Raw genomic sequence first — 22,167 nt, 5'->3', positions numbered from 1 at the left:
GGTCAAACGGCAACCGAGGTACATGCTTTTAGCGGGAACCGAACCCGGATCTCTCTGGACTGCAGTCTGACGCTCTAATCGCTGAGCCAAACCGGGCAGGGCTGATTTGGCTTTTTATAAGCTCTCTGGTTGTGACATGGAGAAATGTCCTAATACCTTGCCCCACTCTGCACTGTCAGCCTCTGTTCTCTGTCTCACGTGGATGGCAGAAGTGTGTAAGGCCACATGCTTGTAAGTGCCTTAGACATCCTTGAAGGTCTTGGAGAAGAAGAGGTGTTTCCCAGGTTTGAGCCCCTCTGTCATGGCCCTGATCAGATCTCACCTGGCTGCCCCTGTTCCTTCTCACACTGGTGGCTGTGGCTTGGCTGACTACCTGTGGCCCCCTGTGGTGGTTAGCTCTCATACACAGGTGAGCTCTGTTCCTGTAGCCACATCTCAAGCAAGGGTTGAGCTTCTCAACGTTTTTCTCTTTTCTTATGATGAATCCCCTTTCTAGGATCACAGCCACCTTCAAGAGACTCCAGTGGGACAGCTGTCACCCCAGAGAATCGGCCCCAGTCCCCCAGCACAAACTGCTTTGGAGGGAGATCCCGGTAAGACCCCTGTGGATGATGAGGAGCCTGGAAGATGCTTAGAGCCTTTGAAAACACACTAGCAAGTGGCAAGGAATGATTTATGTTAGAAAGTGGTAGACATTTCTGGAGAGCTTATAACTGACTCCATGTCTTAAAGAGGCCCAGAGGGGAGTAGAAACTCAGGATTCTTGGAAGGGTCAGGGGTTGCTTGTCAAAGAGTGGAACTGGCTAAGTTGGTTATTTGGACAAGAGGAACCGGCAAACAGAACTTGACTGCTTTTCATACTTCAGGTGTGGTGGCTGTAGTTCCCCACCCAGGATTAACAGAAGTGCTTAGAGGAGAGCTGCTTTGTGTGTGATGCTGCTCTGCCTGTTTCTGCTTGGGGCTTGGTTAAGACCTCTGTGCCTTGAGTCTGAGTTATATTATACTTGTTATGTGTATTGTGGATGACTTAATTTTATTTACTGACATTCCCATCTTACACCTGTGTGGATGATGCAACCTTATTTTTACGACAACTGAATTCCTAGGTAGGAGACTAGTTTTAAGTATATTAGGGAGATTGGGAAGGGGTCGGGAACCTGTTTTTATTGTTTATTACAAGTAAAATTTCCCCAGACTTTTTTTTTTTTTTTAATCCTCACCCGAGGACATTTCCCTCCCCTTTTTTTTGTTCAGATACAGTGGGAGGGAGAGAGAGAGAGAGAAAAAGATTGACGTGAAAGGGACACATTGAGTGGTTGCCACCCACATGACCCAACCAGGGCCAGGGACAAACTGCAACCAAGGCATATGCCCTTAGCGGGAACCGAACCCGGGTCTCCCCGGACCGCAGGCCGACACTCTAACCGCTGAGCCAAACTGGCCAGGGCTTCCCAGACATTTTAAGGAGAAGAATCATATGATTCTTCTTTGCAAAGATTTGTAAATCTTTGTTACTCTGTAGAAAGTAGGGGAATAACTGGTAAAACTTTCCCAAACAAGTCCCAGGGCGTGGGGAAAAATGCTTGGAGAAACCATATGATTTCAGCCAATGTCCACAGCATCTGGAAAAATTCCTCTGAGGATAACCATCATCCTCTCTGGACTCGGTTGTTTTGAGGATTTGTGAGGTGTCAGTGCTTGGCAGGTTTTGGGAGCAAGAGAGGGTCAGGTGTTTGGGTCTTTAGTCTATAATGTTGTTAGAAGCCGAGGTGCCGTTTCCCTGTCTTCTTTTCTCCAAGTGTCTGCAGAGGTGTTACCCCACACTCTAAAGATCAGTTCCCATTTCTGTAACTTGCTAGGTGGCTTACAGGTTGGGATAAATAGTCAAATCTCACAGTGTTAAGGACTGACAACATAACTGGCAAATTTATGTCCACCAAGGAATGATGGGCACCCAGAACTAGAGAAAACAGAATCTCTTCAGTGACAAGTAGCTGGCAGAGAGCACAGCTCAGCATTTCACTTTCTGAGATGATGCCTTCTTAGCTCTGGCACTGGTGACCACCTCTTTGGCCTTTTAGCTGACTTGGAAAATTTGTGTCAAACAACTGATACACTTATTTGGAGCTGGAAGGCAGAGTCCAGCTCTTAACAAGTGTAGACTTAGGTTCTTGACCTATTTATTGCTCTCTGAAGTTCTGTTGTTGTTAGACCCTGAAATTCATATTCTGTATCCCGATAGCCCTTCTTTGTTGTTGTTTGTGTTGAGGATTGTTGGCTGTGAAAACAGCAGCCAGACTTCAACAAAACTTGGATGCATTTTGCCATGACATGTGGTAGAGACATTCACTGCTTGTTAATTATTGGTGGGCAAGGTGCTTTCCAGCTCTTTTAAAGCGCATGGGAGTCCTCCTTCGTCTGCCAAGCTATGACAGCCTTTTCCACGCATGGCCTCTGAGTTTTCACAGGCCTCAGCCATCTAAGTATTTATTCTGTGCTCACATGGAACCTGCTACTATTCAGCAGCAAACGCTTTTGGAAGTATCACCTGAAGGCAGTATCTTCTGTGTCCCTAAGAACCCTTTCCCCATCACTGGTGGGCAGTGTGCACACGCAGGTGGATGAGAGTGCTCCCAGTACAACTTTCTACGTGGTATTGGACAAGTCACTAAACCTCTTGGTGTATCAGTTTTTTTCAGGTGTGAAGTGGGGATATTACCGGCCTCATAGGGTCATTGTAGGAGTTAACTGAGATGAGGTGTGTCAGTCTGAGGGCCTTGCACACTGGGAGAGCTCAGTGAAAGTGGTGGGGGTTTCTTTGCTCTGGAGACTGTTGCACCCCTTCCCACAACCTGGAAAGTGTGGCATTGCTGACGCATTCCCATCAGTTATAAGGGTGATGAATCAAACCTTCAGGGCTCAAGGATAATCCTTTGCTGTCCTTGGTTCGCCGCAGCAGAGAGAGTGATGGGCTTCTGTCTGCTGCCTCCCAAACTAAATATTTAGCTTTCACTCTCTGAAGGGTAGGTTTTTCTTGGACTTGGGTGCTATTCACCATGATCAAAGGTGCTCTGACGTGCTGTGTAGGTGAAGATTGCATTGTCAAAGCAGCCTTTTCTTTCCTTTCCCCCTGCCTTTTCAAGCCATGGAGCTGGAACTGTGTAAGGGTTTTATCTTAGGGGTTCCTCTACCCAAGTTCATCTAGCAAAGGCACCTTTGCTTGCCGATAAAGGCCTCAGAGCTCCATCTCTCAGTGAGATCTTGCCCACTCTTTAAGAGTAATTGAGTGAAACAGCTCTAGTTATTTTATCATCTGGTCTGCCACATGGAGACCAGCATGGGTTTGTCACCAAGAATTCACGTGGCGTAAATTTATTTGCAGACAGACCATATTAGTACATGGGTTTGGTTGATTAAAGATAGAGTGAACATCATAAATTATTGTATAGATCTATAATGCAGTACTGTCCCATAGTAAAAATGGGTGCTAAATAGTTACATTAATATAGTTGAATCTTGGGAACATAACTTTGAACGAGAGAAGTGGTCACAGAAAAAATATATAGTATGATGTAATGTATGTAAAGTTAAAAATATATAAAATTAAGTCATACATGTTTTTTATGAATACCTTCACAGGTAGTAAAATTATAAAAAATGGAGGGAATAATTAGCCCTGAGTTCAGGAGGATGGTTGTCATTGGGGATGTGGACATGGGTACAATGAGGGAAAAGCACACAGAAACATCTAGGTACTGGGAATGTTACCTCTTAGCCTGGGTGGTGAGTCCTTGCGTATTTATCTTATTGTTCTTCTTTCAACTGAATATATATTTAATATATTCTTTTGTTTGCATGGTATATTTCCCAGTAAAAAAAATTAAAAAGTGTCACAGACCCATCTCAGAAAACTGAACTGCGATGGAGAAACTGTTACTGAGATAGGCAGATTTTAAAAGCCAGGATTTCTCCAGGCTTGATAATGACCACTGATTTCTATTTTGCCCAGTGTGTATATGTAGCAATGTAGCTGATGATTCTGTCAGTTCTCCACACCGGTCTTGCGTTCTTGTCGCTTAGAAATCCCAGGACTGAGAATTTAGTTTGGGAGGTGAGGGAATGGATTCCAGATGAAAACTGGTCACTGCCAGATAATGTGTCAGAACAGCACTAATCTTGGTGGCCTGAGAGGGCTGGTCTAAGCCCATTTGGTGTTTGATTGGAGTGGGGCGATGACGTGGCATACCCAGGATTCTGTCTCTTGGTGTGCCATCGTGCCCTGTGTCCTCAGCCAGTTCCTATTCCAGCAGTGGAGAGTGCCCAGGGTATCACGGAGTCCCCTGGGACAGTGTGTGCTGGTTGGCACAGGGAGTACCTACCACACCCTTTAATAATCCCCCAGTGCTTATTTTATTTTGCTGGAATGAGGGCTGGCTTTGGGAACCATGCCTAAATCAATCCAGGTTCTGAAGATCTAATAATGTGTGCCTGGTATGGTGCGCACATTGCACAGGGCTTGCCTGAAGCACTTTCCACAGCGAGGTCAGAGTCGTCACGATACACAAGATGTATATGAAACAGGCAAATGAAACTGTGAGTGCTGGGGGAAGCTCAGAGAGAGAAGACATCAGCAGAGAGGGAAAGACTGAGGAGACAGTGGGGCGGAAGTTTGCAGAGAGACTGTTGTCCATTGTTCAGTGTAGTACCATAGGGACTAGTTGAGGCAGCTAATTTGTGAACTAGAGAACCCAGCAGAGGGGACCCATGCTGGTGTTGGCAGCTCTGTTCAGAGTTACTGTTAGGTCAGAAACAGCTGTGACATTCCAGGCTGAAGAGTGGGAAGCCAGGATGTCTGAGTTGTTCTGTCGTTTGCTGATCTTTGTTGCCTATCATTTTCCCTCCTCCCCAGCTATTATGTGAAATCAGGGAGTGAAGGTGAAATCACCTAATGGATGGAACCTGCAGAACTGTCTCCTAGCGATGCTGCTCCTCCAAGCTCAGCCTTAAGATTTCTTCCAACTTGAATAACCAGCTCCTCAGTCAAGAATCTCTGTAGATTTTCCAAAGTCATATGGGGAAATGGTACCAAAAAAATGGAATAATGCTTTGAATTTGCTTTTAGGTTCATAAAGTTGTTCATTAATAGGTCTGAAAACTGTGAAAGGGATCTTGGTGAAGAAGTTGTATGTAGGGGCTTAAACGACTAATTTTCCTATGTATGTATCTAAATTATTTTGTATAGGAGTGTATGTGGGTGTTCATGTGTGTGTACGTGTGTTTGGTGAAGGACTGGAGGCCTTAAATTTGTCTACACCCATCATCAGCTGTGAGTGTTAGCCAGTGTTGGTCAGAATCTGTGTTTTAACAAGTGCCCCCCGATGATTTTGTTACATGTAAAAGTTTCAAATTTCTTATGAGTTTTCACCCACCTTCCTTCCCTCTTTTCCTTTTTGTCTTGCTTTGATGAGAACATATCAAATGTATTGACTCTCTTGCCTTGGCATTAATGACCTCTGAAGATTTAAAAGAGGTATCATCTTGGAGACTTATAGAGCCCCAAGGTCTCTGGTGAGCTCTAAATAGCTCATCAGCTGTGTCTGCAGACAGCCTAGCCCAGAAAGGAAAGAAAAATAAACTCTACCGGGCATGATTCTGCTGGGAACACTGCTGGGAGTCCTGGGAGGCCCAAGGGCTATTGGGAAGCAAAGCTAACCGGGAAGGAAGGACGGGAACTGAGCCGTTGGGCACTGGGCCACCCGCTCAGTGATTATTGGCCACTAGTGATCCTTCAGTTAAGATGACTCAAGGCTACTTGATTTGGAACTGCAGTTATTTGGGGATGTCACCCTGTCAGTATGAAACTCGTTTGAGCACCTTTACCGTTTCCATTTGGCCTTTCACCCAACAGCTTTTACTTAAAGTCTGGCTATTACAGCTTCATTATAATTGCTGGGGAAGAGGAAGAAATAAGGAAAGGAAAAGTGTAAGTCATTTATTCATTCAGTGATAACTAAGACCCAGTCCCTGCTCACAAGGAGCTTACAGCACTATCTTCTGAGAATTTGGCTTATATGTAATAGGATCGAGACTATGGACAGGAGCCCTACTGCATTCTCTAAGCCAGATATTGAAAAGTAATCATGGGGCTTAATTACACATTCCTTTATATGCTAATTTATTAATTTTTTGCTAATTGACATTACACATTATGTATTATTATATACTTGTTTATTCAGGTCTGTTTATTTTATAGGTATTTACTGGTCATTTCTTTTCTGTGAACCAAGAGAGTATGTGGTGAGAAAGCTGGCGAGGGCCTTTTTTTTTATCCTCACCCAAGGACATTTTTCCATTTTTTGTTAAGATAGAGTGGGAGGGAGGGAAAGAGAGAGAGAGAGAAACATCGACGTGAAAGGGACACATCGAGTGGTTGCCACCCGCACGACCCAACCAGGGCCGGGGACAAACTGCAACCGAGGTACATGCCCTTAGCGGGAACCGAACCTGGGACCGCAGACCGAAGCTCTAACTGCTAAGCCAAACCGGCCAGGGCGGCGAGGGAGTTTTTATGAGCTCCGAGAAAGTAAGACAGAAATCTGCTGTTGAGGCAGTATTCATTCCACAAACATGAATGCCAGGTTCTGAGCTATGTTGTGGTGAGAAAAAGATAAAAATGGTCCCTGACATCAAAGACTGGCGTCTTATAGGAGAAGGATACATAGGTGACAGTCTCCTCTGGCAGGAGGCAGACAATTGATGTTTTGCTCTCAAACATCTATGTTTCTCTCTCTCCCTTCCTTTCTCCCTAAAAATCAATACAAAAAATCTTTAAAACACACACACACACACACACACACACACACACACACACACACACAAAACAGTACTAAGACATGTCTGGGGGCAATGGAAGTGTTCAATGTCTTGATTGTGGTGGTGGAAACATGATTGTGTACATTTGTTAAAACTCATTAAACTGCACCCTTCAAAAGAGTGATTTTAGCCCTGGCTGGTTTGGCTCAGCGGTTAGAGCGTCGGCCTGAGGTCCAGAGAGACCCAGGTTTGGTTCCCGCTAAGGGCATGTACCTCAGTTGCAGTTTGTCCCCGGCCCTGGTTGGGTCGTGAGGATAAAAACAAAACAAACAAACAAAAGTGATTTTACTATATGTAAATTATGCCTGAATTTTAGAAATCATTCTTAAAAATCTGTTTTGACATTAGCATAGCTACCCCTACTCACTTTTGTTTTGTATTTGTTTGGTATATTTTTTTCCTCATCCATTTAGTATCATCTTTTTGATCCTTATGTTTTAGATGGTATTGCTTGCAACAGCACTTTACTGGATTTTTAAAAAATATGTTTTTATTGATTTTTTTTTTTTTAAAGAGAGGAAGGGGGAGAGAGAGAGAGAGAGAAACATCGATGTGAGAGAGAAACATTGATTGGCTGCCTCCTATACACCCCCTACTCAGGATCAAGCCCTAAACCCAGGCACGTGCCCTGACTGGGAATTGAACCTGAACCTCTCAGTCCATGGGAGGACACTCAATCCACTGAGCCACATCAGCCGAGCTTTAACTGGATTTTTAAGAAACCAATATAACTTCTATATGTACATTGTCATGGTTAGTCCATTTATGTTTCTTGTGATTTTTGATATGTCTAGAGTTGTTGTCATTCTCTTTCCTTTTAAAAAAAATTATTATTATTTAAATCCTCACCCAAGGATATTTTTCCATTTAGCTTTAGCTTCAGATAGAGTGGGAGGGAGGGAGAGAGAGATAGAGAGAGAGAGAGCGAGAGAGAGAGAGAGAGAGAGAGAGAGAGAGAGAGAGAGAAACATTGATGCGAGAGGGACACATCTGCTGGTTGGCTCCCCCACTGCCCCGACCAGGGCGGGGGATGAACTGCAGCCGAGGTACATGCCCTTGACCCAAATCGAACCTGAGACTCTTTGGTCTGCAGGCTGACGCTCCAACTGCTTAGCCAAACAGGCCAGGGCTCCTCTTGCCTTTTTTTTTTTTAATCCTCGCCCAAGGACATCTTTCCATATTTTGTTCAGATAGAGTGGGAGGGAGAGAGAGAGAAACATCAACATGAAAGGGACACATCAAGCGGCCACCACCCGCACGACCCAACCAGGGCCGAACCAACCAGGGCCGGGGACAAACTGCAACCGAGGTACGCGCCCTTAGCGGGAACCGAACCAGGGTCTCTCTGGACCGCAGGCCGACACTCTAACCGCTGAGCCAAACCAGCCAGGGCTCCTCTTGTCTTTTAATTCCTGTCTTGTGTTCTTTGTTTAACACCTCTAGACTAACTTTCTACATTAAGCCCGTGTTTGGCCTTCTTTTTCTCTGTCTTGGTGACTTCAAGTGTCTTTGGCTCGCTGATTATTTGATAATGGAGTATAAAATTCTGTATCTAGTGGTGTAAAGAGAAGAGGATTTGTCCACTGGCTCCCTGTTTGAAGGTTTTCTGTTTGGCTTTACTCTGAGTTTTATAGCATGTCTGTGTGCTGGGTCGACTTTGTGTGCTTACAACATGGTATTTGTGTAGGTACTATTTTTAAAAATATGTTTTATTGTTTTTGTTTTTAGAGAGAGAAGAAAAGAGAGGGAGAGGGAGATAGAAACAACAATGAGAGGGAACATCGATTAGCTGCCTCCTGCATGCCTCCCACTGGGGCTTTGGCCCACAACGTGGGCATGTGCCCTGACTGGGAATTGAATCAATGACCTCTTGGTGCGTGGGTCAATGCTCAACCACTGAGCTACACTGGCTGGACAATAGTTACAATTTTTTAAAGACAAAATAACAAAAATTTTTAAATGGTATTAGTGAAAATCTAGAGTAGGATATGTTGTGAATAATTGTTATTTTGTGAAGGAGAAGGAGAGATTAGGATCTGGTTGATTTTTTTGTTTGTTTTTGTTCTGTGTTTTTAATTTTACCTTAAAATTTTTGCCTTTAAAAAAGGTTTAAAAAAAGCTTTATTTTAAATCAAATTATACTCTTTTGTTTACACTTAGAAAAGAATAATGAATTGAGGAGTTACTTCTTCCTTCTTGGATTTACCTTTTTTTCGGGGGTGGGAGGACAGGGGCAGCGGTGCTTAATTCTCAAACAGCAAGTCAGAGATGCCTGTGCATTATTCAATCTCTGTGTCCCTGGTAGGGTCTAGATTAGTTCCTTGTTGCACATAGCAGCAGCTCAGTAAATATTTTTTCAGATGAAAGAGTCTTGTGTTACTGCTCCTCATTTGCCAGAACTTCAGGGTGGATCTTGCTACTGGTTTACATTCCTTGACGCTCCTACTCTTGAGAAGCAATGGTTTCAGGGGCACAGGGGGTAGGACTTTTTATCAGAACTGTCGTGTGCTTTCCAAGACTTAGCATAACTGCCAAGAATGTGAAGGGTTCCCACTGCCTGCTCAATTTCTCTGTTTTTTTTTCCTTCATGATTGATATTTCCACATGGAGCCCTTTTCATGGATTATTCTTTTCAAGTCTGTGCAAGTTTTAAGGTAAACATTGGAATTAGACATAGGTTGCCACATATATACATCTTGTTTAGAAAATGAATGTGTAAAGTCTGTGTGCCTGAACTCTACCAGAAAAGAATATTACCCTCTAAGAACAGTAATATCTCACTCCTAGATAATTGTTCCAATTCCTAAGTGGTGTTGAATCTTAGAAATGTTTCTCATAAAGGACATTCAGGTCACAGAAATGATGTCCCTGTGAGATGAGCACTGATTAGCAAGGTCATTGCCATAACTGTATAAAGCTTTCTAACTAGAGTGAGGTAGAGTGATCAGCAAGAATTTAGGCTGAGGCTATTACCTATCCATATATTTGAGAGTTAATATCTTCATTGGAAATTGAGATTTATTTGTATTGAAAGGATATACTAGTTTTCTATTGATGTATAACAAATCACCACAAACTTAAGGCTTAAAACACCATTTAGGTAACATAGTTCTGTAGGTCAGATGTCCGGCACAGTGTGGCCAGCTGAATTGTCTACCTGGGGTCTCACAAGGCCAAAATCAAGGTGATGGCAGGGCTACATGCTTATCTGGAAATAAGGAAGAATTTGCTTTAAAGCTCATTCAGGTCATTGGCTGAATTCAGTTACGTATGACAGTAGGACTGAAGTCCCCATGTCCTTGCTCGCTGTCAGGCAGGGTGTCTCTCAGCTCCTTAAGGCCACCCACATTTTTCTCATGTATCCCCCGAATCTCCAAGCCAGCAGTGGTGTGTGAAATCTCTCTCATGCTTCACATTTTTCTGATTTTCTCTTCTGTTGTCTACATCTGCCATCTGCCAGAGAAAGCACTCTGCTTTTAAGAGATCACGTAATTAGATCAGGCTTGCCTGGATGATCTCCCTTTCTTGAGGTCAACTCTGCCATATAACTTAACATAATCAAGCATGTGACATTTAGTCACATTCACTGGTTTCAGGCACCAGGGTGGGGTATCCTTGGAAGGACGGTCATCAGAAATTCTGCCCACCATAGAAGATATCTCTCTTAATTCTTATGTTTAATCACTTGCCTAGTCTTTATTGTTGGAGGGTACTTAAAAATTACAGCTAGAACCACAACAACAAATCCATGCCAAATAAAATTTGGTTGGATTTGGAAATTATCTTGCAATTTTAGTACTGAGCATGTGGGCACAAAAGAAGTATAATAAAATTTGTATTTATTTTTATTTCTAGGCCCTGATATGAAAGAATGTTTTTGTGTGGTGCGTAGGGCTAGCCTTTCTGGAAGACAGTTGCTCTGACACTTGCCAATACCTGTAGATCATGGATGCCATTCTGTGGCGTGGATTTCATTCCTTTTTTTTTATCCTCACCCGAGGACATTTTTCCGTTTTTTGTTCAGACAGAGTGGGAGAGAGAGAGAGGAAGAGAGAGAGAGAAACATCAATGTGAAAGGGACACATCGAGTGGCTGCCACCCTCACGACCAACCAGGGCCAGGGACAAGCTGCAACCGAGGAATGCGCCCTTAGCGGGAACCAAACCTGGGTCTCTCTGGACCGCAGGCTGATGCTCTACCGCTGAGCCAAACTGGCCAGGGCAGGATTTCATTCTTTAAAGGGTTGGAGGGAGATGGGGTGGAGTGACTGGATTGCAAAGAACATAGAGATTACAGGCCTGAGTGCTGTTGAACTTGGTAGCTTGCTTCTTTTATTTATTCAGGACATATTTTTATATGTCGACTTGGGGGCCAAGCACATGCTGAGTGCTGGTTCTATGAAGCTGCACGAAACAGACATGGTCCTTGCCCTCATGGACCTTACTGGAGGCAGACATTACACGAATACACAGACAAATACATAATTACAAATAGAATTGCCATAGAGGGGAAGATTGAAATACAGTGTGAGAGGACGCGAGGGAATTTACTGGGGCCTGGGAGATGAGGAACATTTGGACCAAGCTTTGGATGAGGAGCAGCCGGTTTAAGAGCCCAGAGGAGGGTGTGCCAGGAGAGATCAGCAAAGGCTTTGATTTTCCTCAGAAGGAGGAGTTTGAAGGGATGTTTTCAGGAATGTCCATTGAACACTTTCTTTTTGGAGCATACCTTTCTCCTGCCTTTGTGATTTGTTGTGTCAGAAAACTTAGAAGTAACGCCTCAGTATACTGTCATCCCCCGTACCTGCCCTACTATCTGTCATTCTCAGTACTTCAGGGGCCTGTATTGTCCTTTCCGGTCTGGGTCTGTAGCATAGATTCAAACACGATGTGTTGCCAGCAGGAAGAAATTTGGAGATCCATTCCTGGTGCATCTGTATAAGCTGAAGCCCCATGCAGACTCCAACTGGAAGTCAGAGGAGGCTGATGGCCCATGACACTTGTCTCGTTAAGCTGTGATAGCAGCCTATGTCCTTGTACCGTCTCAGGCTATGGACAAATAAATCATGGGCTGCCGTCTGTGTTCAAGGAGCCTCTAGTCATCAACTGCTGTACCCAGGAAGGTGGGGTAGAGTGAGGCAGTTAGCACTTCCCCTGAACTTGGCCTCTTCCATGTTCAGCTCTCTTTCAAGTTCCTTTGGGAAGGTGTTTGAGTATTCTTTTCTTGTCTTTCTTTTTTGGGGGGTTGAGGGAAAGGGGAGGACAATTGGCATCTTTACTTAACCTATCTTTTCTTTTATCCTCACCTGAGGACATTTTCCCCCCTTTTTGTTCAGATAGAGTGTGAGGGAGAGAAGGAGGAAGAGAGAGAAAGAGAAACATTGATGTGAGAGAGACACATCAAGTGGTTTCCACCCACACAACCCCAACCGGGACCAGGGACAAACTGCAACCGAGGTACGTGCCCTTAGTGGGAACTGAACCCGGGCCTCTCTGGTCTGAGGGCTGACGCTCTAACCACTGAGTCAGACTGGCCAGGGCAATATATCTCTTCTTTTATTACGGAGACTTTTAATTCATCTTTTTTTGTGTGTGCTCAAGTTTAAATTTTCATAGACTGAACACTTATAAAACACCAGAATGAATGTAAGTAGTAAAAATAACTTTAATTCTAGATTCCGAAACAAAATTTGAGCATTCTTTACAATTAAGCCCAACATGCAACCTGGAGTTAGATTAGACGAGTCAAATTGTATTGTATATTCTCTGTCAAGATGAAATTTTTCGTCTCAGAAAGCTGCCACCATTGAGAGGATTGCTCTGTTCTCAAGGCTGGGCAGAAGTAAATCATTTGTCTTTCTGTAATGGAGAACAGACTTGGCAGCAGTTTTATTTTTACCTTTCCTGTCATTTCTGAGGCTGGCAGCTAGAGGTAGGGTGTGGAATAGAGCCGTAAATTATCCTTGGAATAACTAGAATGGTCCCATTTTAACTCAAAATTGCGCCTTTCCCTTTTCACTTCTTTTTATTCCCCTCCCTATTTTTTTTTCCTAATCCACGTTTGAATGAGGAGGAAGAATTGAAGAGAGTGTAGGTGGGAGTAGGTTTGCTTATTGATGCCTCTCTGGATGGTGGAAACCGTTTCTTTTCCCATTTCTTCGCCATGCTTCTATTTTAAGTGCCTGTTTTTTGCTGGTTCTGTCTTGCTGGAAACCCGCCCAGCCTCACTCAGTTTTGTTTCCATGCCGCTATTAAAAGACAATGCCCAGTTAAGAGGCCCCAGAGGAGGGGTGGGAGCCGCTCTCTTGGGTCTAGTCGTCCAGGCAAAATCCCTGCATTGGAGTGTGAGTTGAGTTTTAAGTTTATTAGGCAGTTTTAACTTATGTATCTTTTTTTTTTTTTTTTAGATGGAGGAAAATCCATTATTACTTGTTATACCCTGAAGTTTCTCTTTTGCTGAGCTCGAAGACTAACAGCAAAAGAGAATTGAGGTCAAAGAACCTCTCTCTCCTATACTGGGCCTCTTTTCCCAAGATAGAAAATATGCTTGTCACTGGTACCTGATCAGCCACACATTCTTGACATTTGGGAGAGATGTGTTCCTAGCCTTTGAAGAATCCTTACACTTATTAATACAGAGTGTTTCTAGAGTCATGGATGTTGCCTAAATCTCATTTTCATCAAGGTTCTCATTTTCTGATTTTTTTAAAAGCATATTCTCATATCATAACTTACCTGCCTTTTAAAACCTTTGCTCATATGATTAACTGTTTTGTGGTGGCTGAAATACAGAAATTGCTTTTTAAAATTAGGTTTATTGAGGTATAATTTACATACAGTAAAATTCACTCTTTGCAGCGAACAGCTTTGTGGGTTTTGACAAAAGCATAGTCTGGTAACCGTTGCCATAATCAAGATACAGAAAGTCTTATTTCCCCAAAAAGTTCTGTTGTGCCCCTTTGTAGTCAACTCCTCCTTCTACCCCCAGCCGCTGGCAAACACTAATCTGTTTTCTTTCCCCACAGTTTTGCCTCTTCTTACGTGTCATAAAAATGGAATGATGTATATAATACTAGTAGCTTTCCACTTAGCATATTCATTTGCGATTCCTCTGTGTTGCATGTATTAGTAGTTTGTTCCTTTTGTTTGCTAAGTAGTATTCATTCTACTAAAGGGATAATGCCACATTCTCTCTGTTCATTCACCATTTGAAATACTTTAGGTTGTTTACAGTTTAGTAAATTATCAATAGACTCAGTATAAACATTAGCCTACAGGTTTTATGTAAACATATGTTTTCATTTCTCTTGGGTAAATACCAAAGAGTAGGATTGCTGGTTTATATGCTAAGGGCCTGTTTAACTTTATAAAAAACTGCCCAGTTGTTTTCCAAAGTGGCTGTACCCTGTTGTATTCCCTCCAGCAATGTTTGAGAGTTCCAGTTACTTTACATCCTTGTCAGCACTTGTTACTGACAGTCCCCCCGACCCCCACTTTTTCCATTCTAGTAGGTGTGTAATGGTATATCATTGTGATTTTAATTTGCATTTTTCTAAGAACTAATGATGTTGAACATCCATCGTGTGCTTATTGACATTTGTAGGTCTTCTGTGGTGAAGTGTCTGTTAAAAGATCTTTTGAATATTTTTTTATTGGTTTGTTGTTTTCTTATTACTGAGTTTTGAGGTCTTTTAAAATATATTCTGGATATAAGTTCTTTATCAGGTATGCATTTTACAAATATTTTCCCCCCAGATTATAGATTATTTTGACAGTGTCTTTGGAAGATCAGGAGCTCTGAATTTTGATGAAGCTACCGAGTACTTTTTAAAATCAATTTCCACATAAAGGATGTGATAGACTTATTGATCTCAAATTCTAAATCACCACCAAATTTTAAAATTTGTGTCCGTCTTGTGAACCATCATTTTTTTGGGCTCTTCTTTTTCACTTATGCTACCAATGCTGGCTTACTTTTTAAAAAATAAAGAAAATTTGTTGAATTACTTTGCATAAAGTATTGCATATGTGATGATGGTCAACAAAGCTGCGCTGGGGTGACAGTGTCAGTTTGTCATTCAGGCTCACTGGCTAGCCAGGTGGCTCCCTCCCACACACCAGTATTGTAGGGTGTGATGCAAATTTATGTCTGAGCAAAATTACAAATTACTGCATTTCCACTTGGATGTAAGCTCCCTGAGGTCCAAGACTGTTTCTGTTTTGTTGCTAGACCTAGATCCTAGGGCCTAGTGCTCAGAACATGATGACAGAATGGAATTCAGTGGCCTTCATGAAGGGCGACGCAGATGTCCCAAGGTACCTAAGGCTCTGGCAGTCAGGGTCAGCTGAGCACTGAGGCCAATGCTGTGAATGTCAAAACTTGCATATCAAGGGACAGCCCAGAGCCCATTGTTTGGGGACCTTACCTGCATCTGATCCCCTTTCAGGAGCTTGGAGAGAGACTCCTAAGGCCCTGGCCTTGATTGGCATTCCTCATGGGGGGCCTCAGTTTCTGAGGGAGGAACTTAGGTACGAACACACCAGCATTGCGAAGGGCATGCTGTAAAGAGAGCTGAAGGTCTGTAACTAGGTGACTTGAACCATTTGTGGAGTTGCGAGGTTCCACCTTCTTTTGACTACCCTGGGGACGCCTAACTCCCCCACTAGCCCCCGATCCCCCGAGATGGTGGAGATCAGGCCAAGGTTGAAGTCACTGGCAGAACTGAAGCCAGGCTGTCTGTGGTGGAGCCCAGCTCATCCCCACCCCATCACCCCGCTTTTGTCCTGAAACTATTTTGGCTTATGGTGTGCGGTTTCAGCATTTGGGCCAGCTTTTAATCACGACCCAATCCTGTCTTTTAAGGGTTGAGCGAGTCCTCCAAGAGAGGAAACTGCTGAAGAGATTTTCCTCAAACGTTGAGGCCTTCTCTTCCTTCTGAGAGTCTTATTGGAAAGGCAATTCAAGAGGAAAAAGTGGAAGCTCCAGATTTAGGGGGAAGGAAGGGTCTTGGGGGAGGACGTGTGTATGGTGAGGGGAGCAGGGTGGCAGTGGGCCACAGCAGGAGGCGGCTGTTCATGCAAAGTGGTCCCAGCTGCCCCTGGTTTATGGACTAATCCCGGCTCCGCTCCAGCCTGCCATTCAGGGTAAGCGGCTATCATTTGTGGTTAAACATTTCTGAAAGTATTCTCTCTCAACTCTGACCGCACGCCCTTTCGGGAATGGAGGGAGGAGCTAGGAGAGGAACGGAACCCACCCTGTTGTCATGCCCAGCTGCTCTGCCCAGGGACAAGGAGCTTGGCAACTGGACAACTGGACGTAATCATGGGCTTGTCAGAGCCCGTGTGTGTGACAGGACTGATGTTGCATTTTCCATGCTGCCCACGCGGCCTGCTGCTCCTAAGGGACGCAGCCCTCCGCCAGGGGCTGAGAGCACCAAATTAGAGAGGCCTTTTGTCCTTGTAAGGGATTCTTGGCTGGAATAAACCTTCCCTTAACCCACTTTATCTCTCTCTAGCTCTCTGCCCTCAACATATATCCACACATTCACCAGTGGCTGAAGTCTGAGTTTCCCTTTGGAACTCATCTGTATCTGTTCTGCTTTCGATGAGGAGTTGTGGTAAAATGCTGAATACTAACATTTCTTCCCATGAAGTGGGGACTTTGAAATATTTTTCTTGACTGAGGTGTGGTTGACAACTTTTGATTTATGAAATTAGCTCAGGGGAAAATAAGATGGAAAAAGAGAGTCCAAATTAAATCTTTATTTCCATAGCTCAGTTGTGCCCTCTCTATCCATTTGTAACTGCCACGCAGTCTTTAGGTAAGAAGGACTCCAGGGTTTGCTGGGTTTCCTGTTTTTTTGTTGTTGTATGGGCCCAAGAAAAACTTTTTTTTCTTTTTAAAAAATTGTTTTCTTTCTTGCTCAAAAGTATACATATAAACTCAATGAAGAAAGCTAGGAAAATTTAAATTTAAAAAAAAATTTTTTTTTATCCTCATCCGAGGATATTTTTCCATTTTTTGTACAGATAGAGCGGGAGGGAGAGAGAGGAAGGGAGAGAGAGAAAGAAACATCGACGTGAAGGGACACATCGAGCGGCTGCCACCCGCACGACCAACCAGGGCCGGGGACAAACTGCAACCGAAGTACATGCCCTTAGTGGGAACTGAACCCGGGTCTCTCTGGACCGCAGGCCGACGCTCTAACCGCTGAGCCAAACCGGCCAGGGCGGAAGCTAGAAAAATTTAGAAAAACACAAAAGGAAAAGCTAAAGGCATTGTATTTTCAACACCCAAAGATAATCATTGTTAACATTTTGGCTTGTGCTCATCTTGTTGGAAAAATGTGTTTCTTGTGCTAGAGAAGGTAGGCAGTGGAGAGGTACTTAGTCCCCTCGGAACCTCCAAGTCTGTGGTGTTGCAGGCTTGTCCTAAGTGGCTGGACTAGATTCGGACCAGCAGAGGTGTTCTAGTGGGTACAGCATCTCCCAGTGTGAGGGACTCGCTGTTCGAGCTCTTCATCTTGCCATTGGCTAAGTGACTAGTCAAAGAACCACTGAGGAGGGATTCAGCTGCAGTCCAAGCCTCCCACCCCAGGCTGCAACCAAAGAGCATGTGCTATTGACCTTCAGGTACCTGAATTTGAGTCTTTTCTCGATTGCTTACTTTCTACTGGACTTTTCTTCGTCTGTTTTCTTATTTCAAAATGCCCTGGCCGGTTTTGCTCAGCGGTTAGAACATTGGCCTGTGGTCCAGAGAGACCCGGGTTCGGTTCCTGCTAGGGGCATGTACCTCGGTTGCAGTTTGTCCCTGGACCTGGTGGGTCGTGCGGGTGGCAGCCACTCGATGTGTCCCTTTCACATCGATGTTTCTCTCGCTCTTCCTCTCTCTCCCTCCCACTCTATCTGAACAAAAATGAAAAAATGTCCTCGGGTGAGGGTAAAAAAAAAAAAAGTGGGCATCATAATAGTAAGCTACTTCTAGGGTTGCCATGTTAAATGAGGTAATGTTTGTAAAGTGCACAGCACACCACAGGTACCTGGAATATAATGTTGCAGCTCAGTGCATAGTATATACGTCCACAGTCATCATTATTATTTTACTGTTGATAGTGTTCCCTCTGCCCCATGTCCTTGGTCTAGATTGTTCTCTGGACCTTTGTTTCTCTGCCTGGAGAGGGGTAGTCTCTTCTTCACTGGATACTATTTATTTTATTTATTTATTTATTTTTCTTTATCGATGTTAGAGAGAGAGAAAGAAGGGAAAGGGGGAGAAAGAGAAAGAAACATCGATTGGCTGCCTCCTGCATGCCCCCCACTGGGGATCAGGCCCACAACCTGGGCATGTGCCCTGACCAGGAATTGAACCAGTGACCTCTTGGTGCATGGGTTGATGCTCAACCACTGAGCCACGTTGGCCAGGTACTGGATACTATTAAAATCATCTCACTATTGCCCTGGCCGGTTTGGCTCAGCGGTTAGAGTGTTGGCCTGCGGTCCTGAGAGACCCGGGTTCGGTTCCCGCTAAGGGCATGTACCTCGGTTGCAGTTTGTCCCCGGCCCTGGTCGGTTGTGCGGGTGGCAGCCACTCGATGTGTTCCTTTCACGTTGATGTTTCTCTCTCTCTCTCTGTTCTTCTCTCTCCCTCCCACTCTACCTGAACAAAAAGATGAAAAAATGTCCTCGGGTAAGGATTAAAAAAAAAAGAATAATAAAAAAAAAATCATCTCACTATTGTAAAATATTATATAGTGACTGAGTAGTAGAATAATCTGCTTTGACAAAACTGCTGAACTGAAGGGCAAGGAGGCTTAGACATTTTCACTGAGTGAATGAAGTCAAATTACAATAGGCATGTGAGAACACATACTGCCTGCTGCCTGTGTTCTCTAAAGATGTCATATAGGTTCTCTGTTTTTAGATTCTGCCATTTTCCTTGTGCTACAGGCCACGTTTCGCACTGGTTCTCCTTTACTTGGATGGGTTGTGGAGTCATCTTTTCTAGATAAAACACGTCAACATATGCACTGGCTAAAGTTGTCTAATGTCCCTTGACTTCTGTTTCGAAGAGAAACATCTTTCTTTCTTTTTTTTTTATTTTATTTTTTTTAATTTTCATCCGAGGACATTTTTCCATTTTTTGTACAGACAGAGTAGGAGGGAGAGAGAGGAAGAGAGAGAGAGAGAGGGAAACATCGATGTGAAAGGGACACATCGAGTGGCTGCCACCCGCACGACCAACCAGGGCCGGGGACAAACTGCAACCGAGGTACGTGCCCTTAGCGGGAACCGAACCCGGGTCTCTCCGGACCGCAGGCGGACGCTCTAACCGCTGAGCCAAACCAGCCAGGGCACATCTTTCTAACTATAGAGAAAATGGATTTGAATAAGTTTTGGGCTCTGCCTAACAGGAGAAATGTGTCATCTGTACCCTGTCCAGTGGTCTAGTGATTCTTGTTTATTTCTTACATTCAAGCCCAATGAAAATAATGTGATGGTCACAGGATATTTTGCCAGTCATTTCAGATGTGGGAGTAATTCACTCCGGATTTGTTTACTTCAAGTGGAAAAGTTTACCCAAAGTTGCCTTCTGGGCTTTTACCAAGAAGGAAGCTTACCTGGGCCTCTCTGGAGCCAGCGTCTGTTGAGTTAAAGAGTACAGGGGCGATTGAAGGTTTTGCTTCCAATAAATAGAGAGAGAGAGAGGGAATGCGGTTACTTAGGTGGGATATCCTTCTTTTTTTTTTCCACGGTAACTTATGTCTGTCTGCTTTATACTTTGAACCCCCAGGACGCATAGACATTCAGGTGGTTCAGCCAGAACAACCACAGCAACCGGTGAGCGAAGCCCTGGTACTAGCAACCGGCACCGCCAGCCCATCAAGAACCCAAGCCACAGTGGCTTGGCCAATGGCACAGGTGAGTGACAGCCCAGAATGCCAGCCGGACTGAATCAATGGCGTCTAACCTGTTCTCACAGGAAGTCGGGATTCTGCCTATGTTAAGTGTAGGGTGGGTGAGGGAAGACTCCAACATGAAGACAAATTTGAATCCATCAGTCTTTCCATTGACCCATCTGTCTTTATCTTTGGCATATTCTGTATAGCTAAGGTTAATCCCCATGTGACTCTTCTAAAATTTCTTTGCACAGAAATAAAAATATTGATTTTTGTATTTATTTCATATCAACATTGGATTTCATTGGGAGAGAATATCTTACTTATACATGACACATTTTTTCTTTCCTTAATTTAAGGAAATGATCAGACTCAGGGAGAAAGAAAACTGAATAGTGTTGCTAGGAGCTAAGTTAGAGAAAATGGCAGCACTATTGACGCTTGGGATGCTGATGGGGGCAAAGCCACACTGCCGCCGGGTGGCATTCAGTGGCTGTTCCGGGATAGTGTTTGTGCCATTTGAGAATAGACAGTTAGACCTTCCACATCCACATAGAGCATCTCTGCACTTGGCTGTATCCTTGTAAGTGGGAAGGGAAAGACCTATTTCAAAACAATTCATTTCTTTGTCATGCTTTCCATCGGTCTCATCAGGTCAGTGTTGGATTGAAATGGAAAAAGGAATACAAAATACTTCATTTTTCTAAGCATCTTGAAAATCGTCAGATCTTTAGTGACTGCTGGTCATTTGGTAATTTGTCTTAATTTGGGGCAGTTGGGGAGGGACATAGATATTGCTTTATTAAACTAGGTATTTAGATTGGTAAGTGACACCTGAAATAATTTTGTAGATGCTTGTGACAGCAGGGCTGTGACACTAAAGATGAGATCTGGAGCAGCGTGGCTTCTCCACACGAGTGGGTCATAGTTTTGTTGGTGCCCTTTGTGTGACAGCTCTGAGTAGGAGAAATCGACCTGGGTTAATTTTTAATGACTCAGTTCTCAGGCAGCACCGATTACGGGCTGCAGTGCCCCCTGAAGGCTCACGGTGCCTAGTTATACCGTTACCTGCCAGGGACTGTGGGGTGGATGGCCTGTGTCCTGCAGGGCTCGCTGCATGAGTTGGGGACCTGCCTGAAGGAATTGAGTTAACTAGCTGCCCTGAGGATGAAGATGAGCTGGAGGTGCTGTCTCAGCCTGCCTAGCGCTCCCGTGCCAACCTGTCAGTATGGATGTTGCCCTCTGTGTGAAGGGGACAGCAAGGTGGTGGCCATGGGCCATGTTATAGAAAATTGTGTGTAGCTCTGTGAGCTCCAGTATACATTCTAGAAAAATAAGTCACTTGTGAGGGAGGGCCAGGGAAACTGGCTCTTTGGAACTAGTTGTTTCCTGGAGGCCTTGGCCATGATACCAACCACTTGGTTCTTCCGGGGACGCTGCTTTCCCTCACCTAACTCTGCTTTTCCTGGGAAAACTGTTGGTAAATTGACTTTATATGGTGATGGTCTTGAGTCACTCTTGACGTTTAAACAGATCTGTATTTGTCTGACATTTATTTTTAGTTACCTTAGCGTATTGTCCTTATCTCCAGGAACACTATGTTTCAAGCAGACCAGGCAGGTGCCAACCATGTCTTCAGAAAGCCAAGTAATCCGTAACCCCAAGCTGCCTTGGAAATGTTTTATGGCAGTGTATTTGAATGCTGTTCCCAGAACCTATCTGTGGAGGACAGTCACTGCGTTTAAGGGCTTTCTGCCTGTTAAAATACTGAGGACTGGCTGCTGTCTCATCTGTCTCTTCCCTCCTTTCTGCTATGATGACAGCTCACCTTTGCCTCACAGCCAGCCTGGACATCTTGGGTTCTTTAATGTCTATCCAAGGGGTACAGAAAGACCTTACCTTTCCTTTGGGGAGCAGGAAGAGTCCCCCTCTTTGGCAGCATAGGAGCAGAAGGGTTTCTGAGGATAATGCTCCATCCTTCAACATGTTCCCCTTAGCACTGTGAGGACCAGCCCCAACATGGTGGTGGTCGGGAGCCGCGCCTCCAGGAAACGTTTCCACAGACATCCGAGATTTATTTAGCAAGCCCTTTTGGCTGTGCCCCACAGTTATGCATGAAAAAGACATTTGGGGCAAAAACGGAGCTGAGTTCCAGGTGGTTGCTTTGTGTTGTCATAACTGTAAGGTAATCATTTTTATAAAATGAAAGTGAATGGCAGCCTGTCTATATAAATATAATATTTCTAAGTTTTAGAAGTGGTGGAATCAAGAAATATAATGGTATAGCACTTCATTGAGACTCATGTGAAATGATTTACTTTCTAATTTTTTATTGAAAACTTTATCCAAAAAAATTACATTTCTGACTCCTCCCTTAAATGTGATTTCCATGCACATAG

The 22,167-nt window shown here is 44.0% G+C and overlaps 1 protein-coding gene across 2 annotated transcripts in view; it reads left to right on the top strand.

Moving 5' to 3' along the window:
* The window catches only part of WWP2 (WW domain containing E3 ubiquitin protein ligase 2), a 176,505-nt gene that overhangs the window by 86,224 nt on the left and 68,114 nt on the right, over positions 1-22,167 (top strand). For both annotated transcript variants that reach the window (XM_036275724.1, XM_036275725.1), the window contains 2 exons: positions 497-593; positions 19,663-19,790. In XM_036275724.1, coding sequence (XP_036131617.1) covers positions 497-593; positions 19,663-19,790 — 225 coding nt within the window. The remainder of the gene's footprint in view (positions 1-496; positions 594-19,662; positions 19,791-22,167) is intronic.

The sequence above is a fragment of the Molossus molossus genome, unplaced genomic scaffold (genome assembly GCF_014108415.1).
Source record: "Molossus molossus isolate mMolMol1 unplaced genomic scaffold, mMolMol1.p scaffold_m16_p_21, whole genome shotgun sequence".
NCBI lineage: Eukaryota > Metazoa > Chordata > Mammalia > Chiroptera > Molossidae > Molossus > Molossus molossus.
Note: the sequence above shows the minus strand (reverse complement) of the source record. Positions and strands in the feature narration are given on the sequence as shown.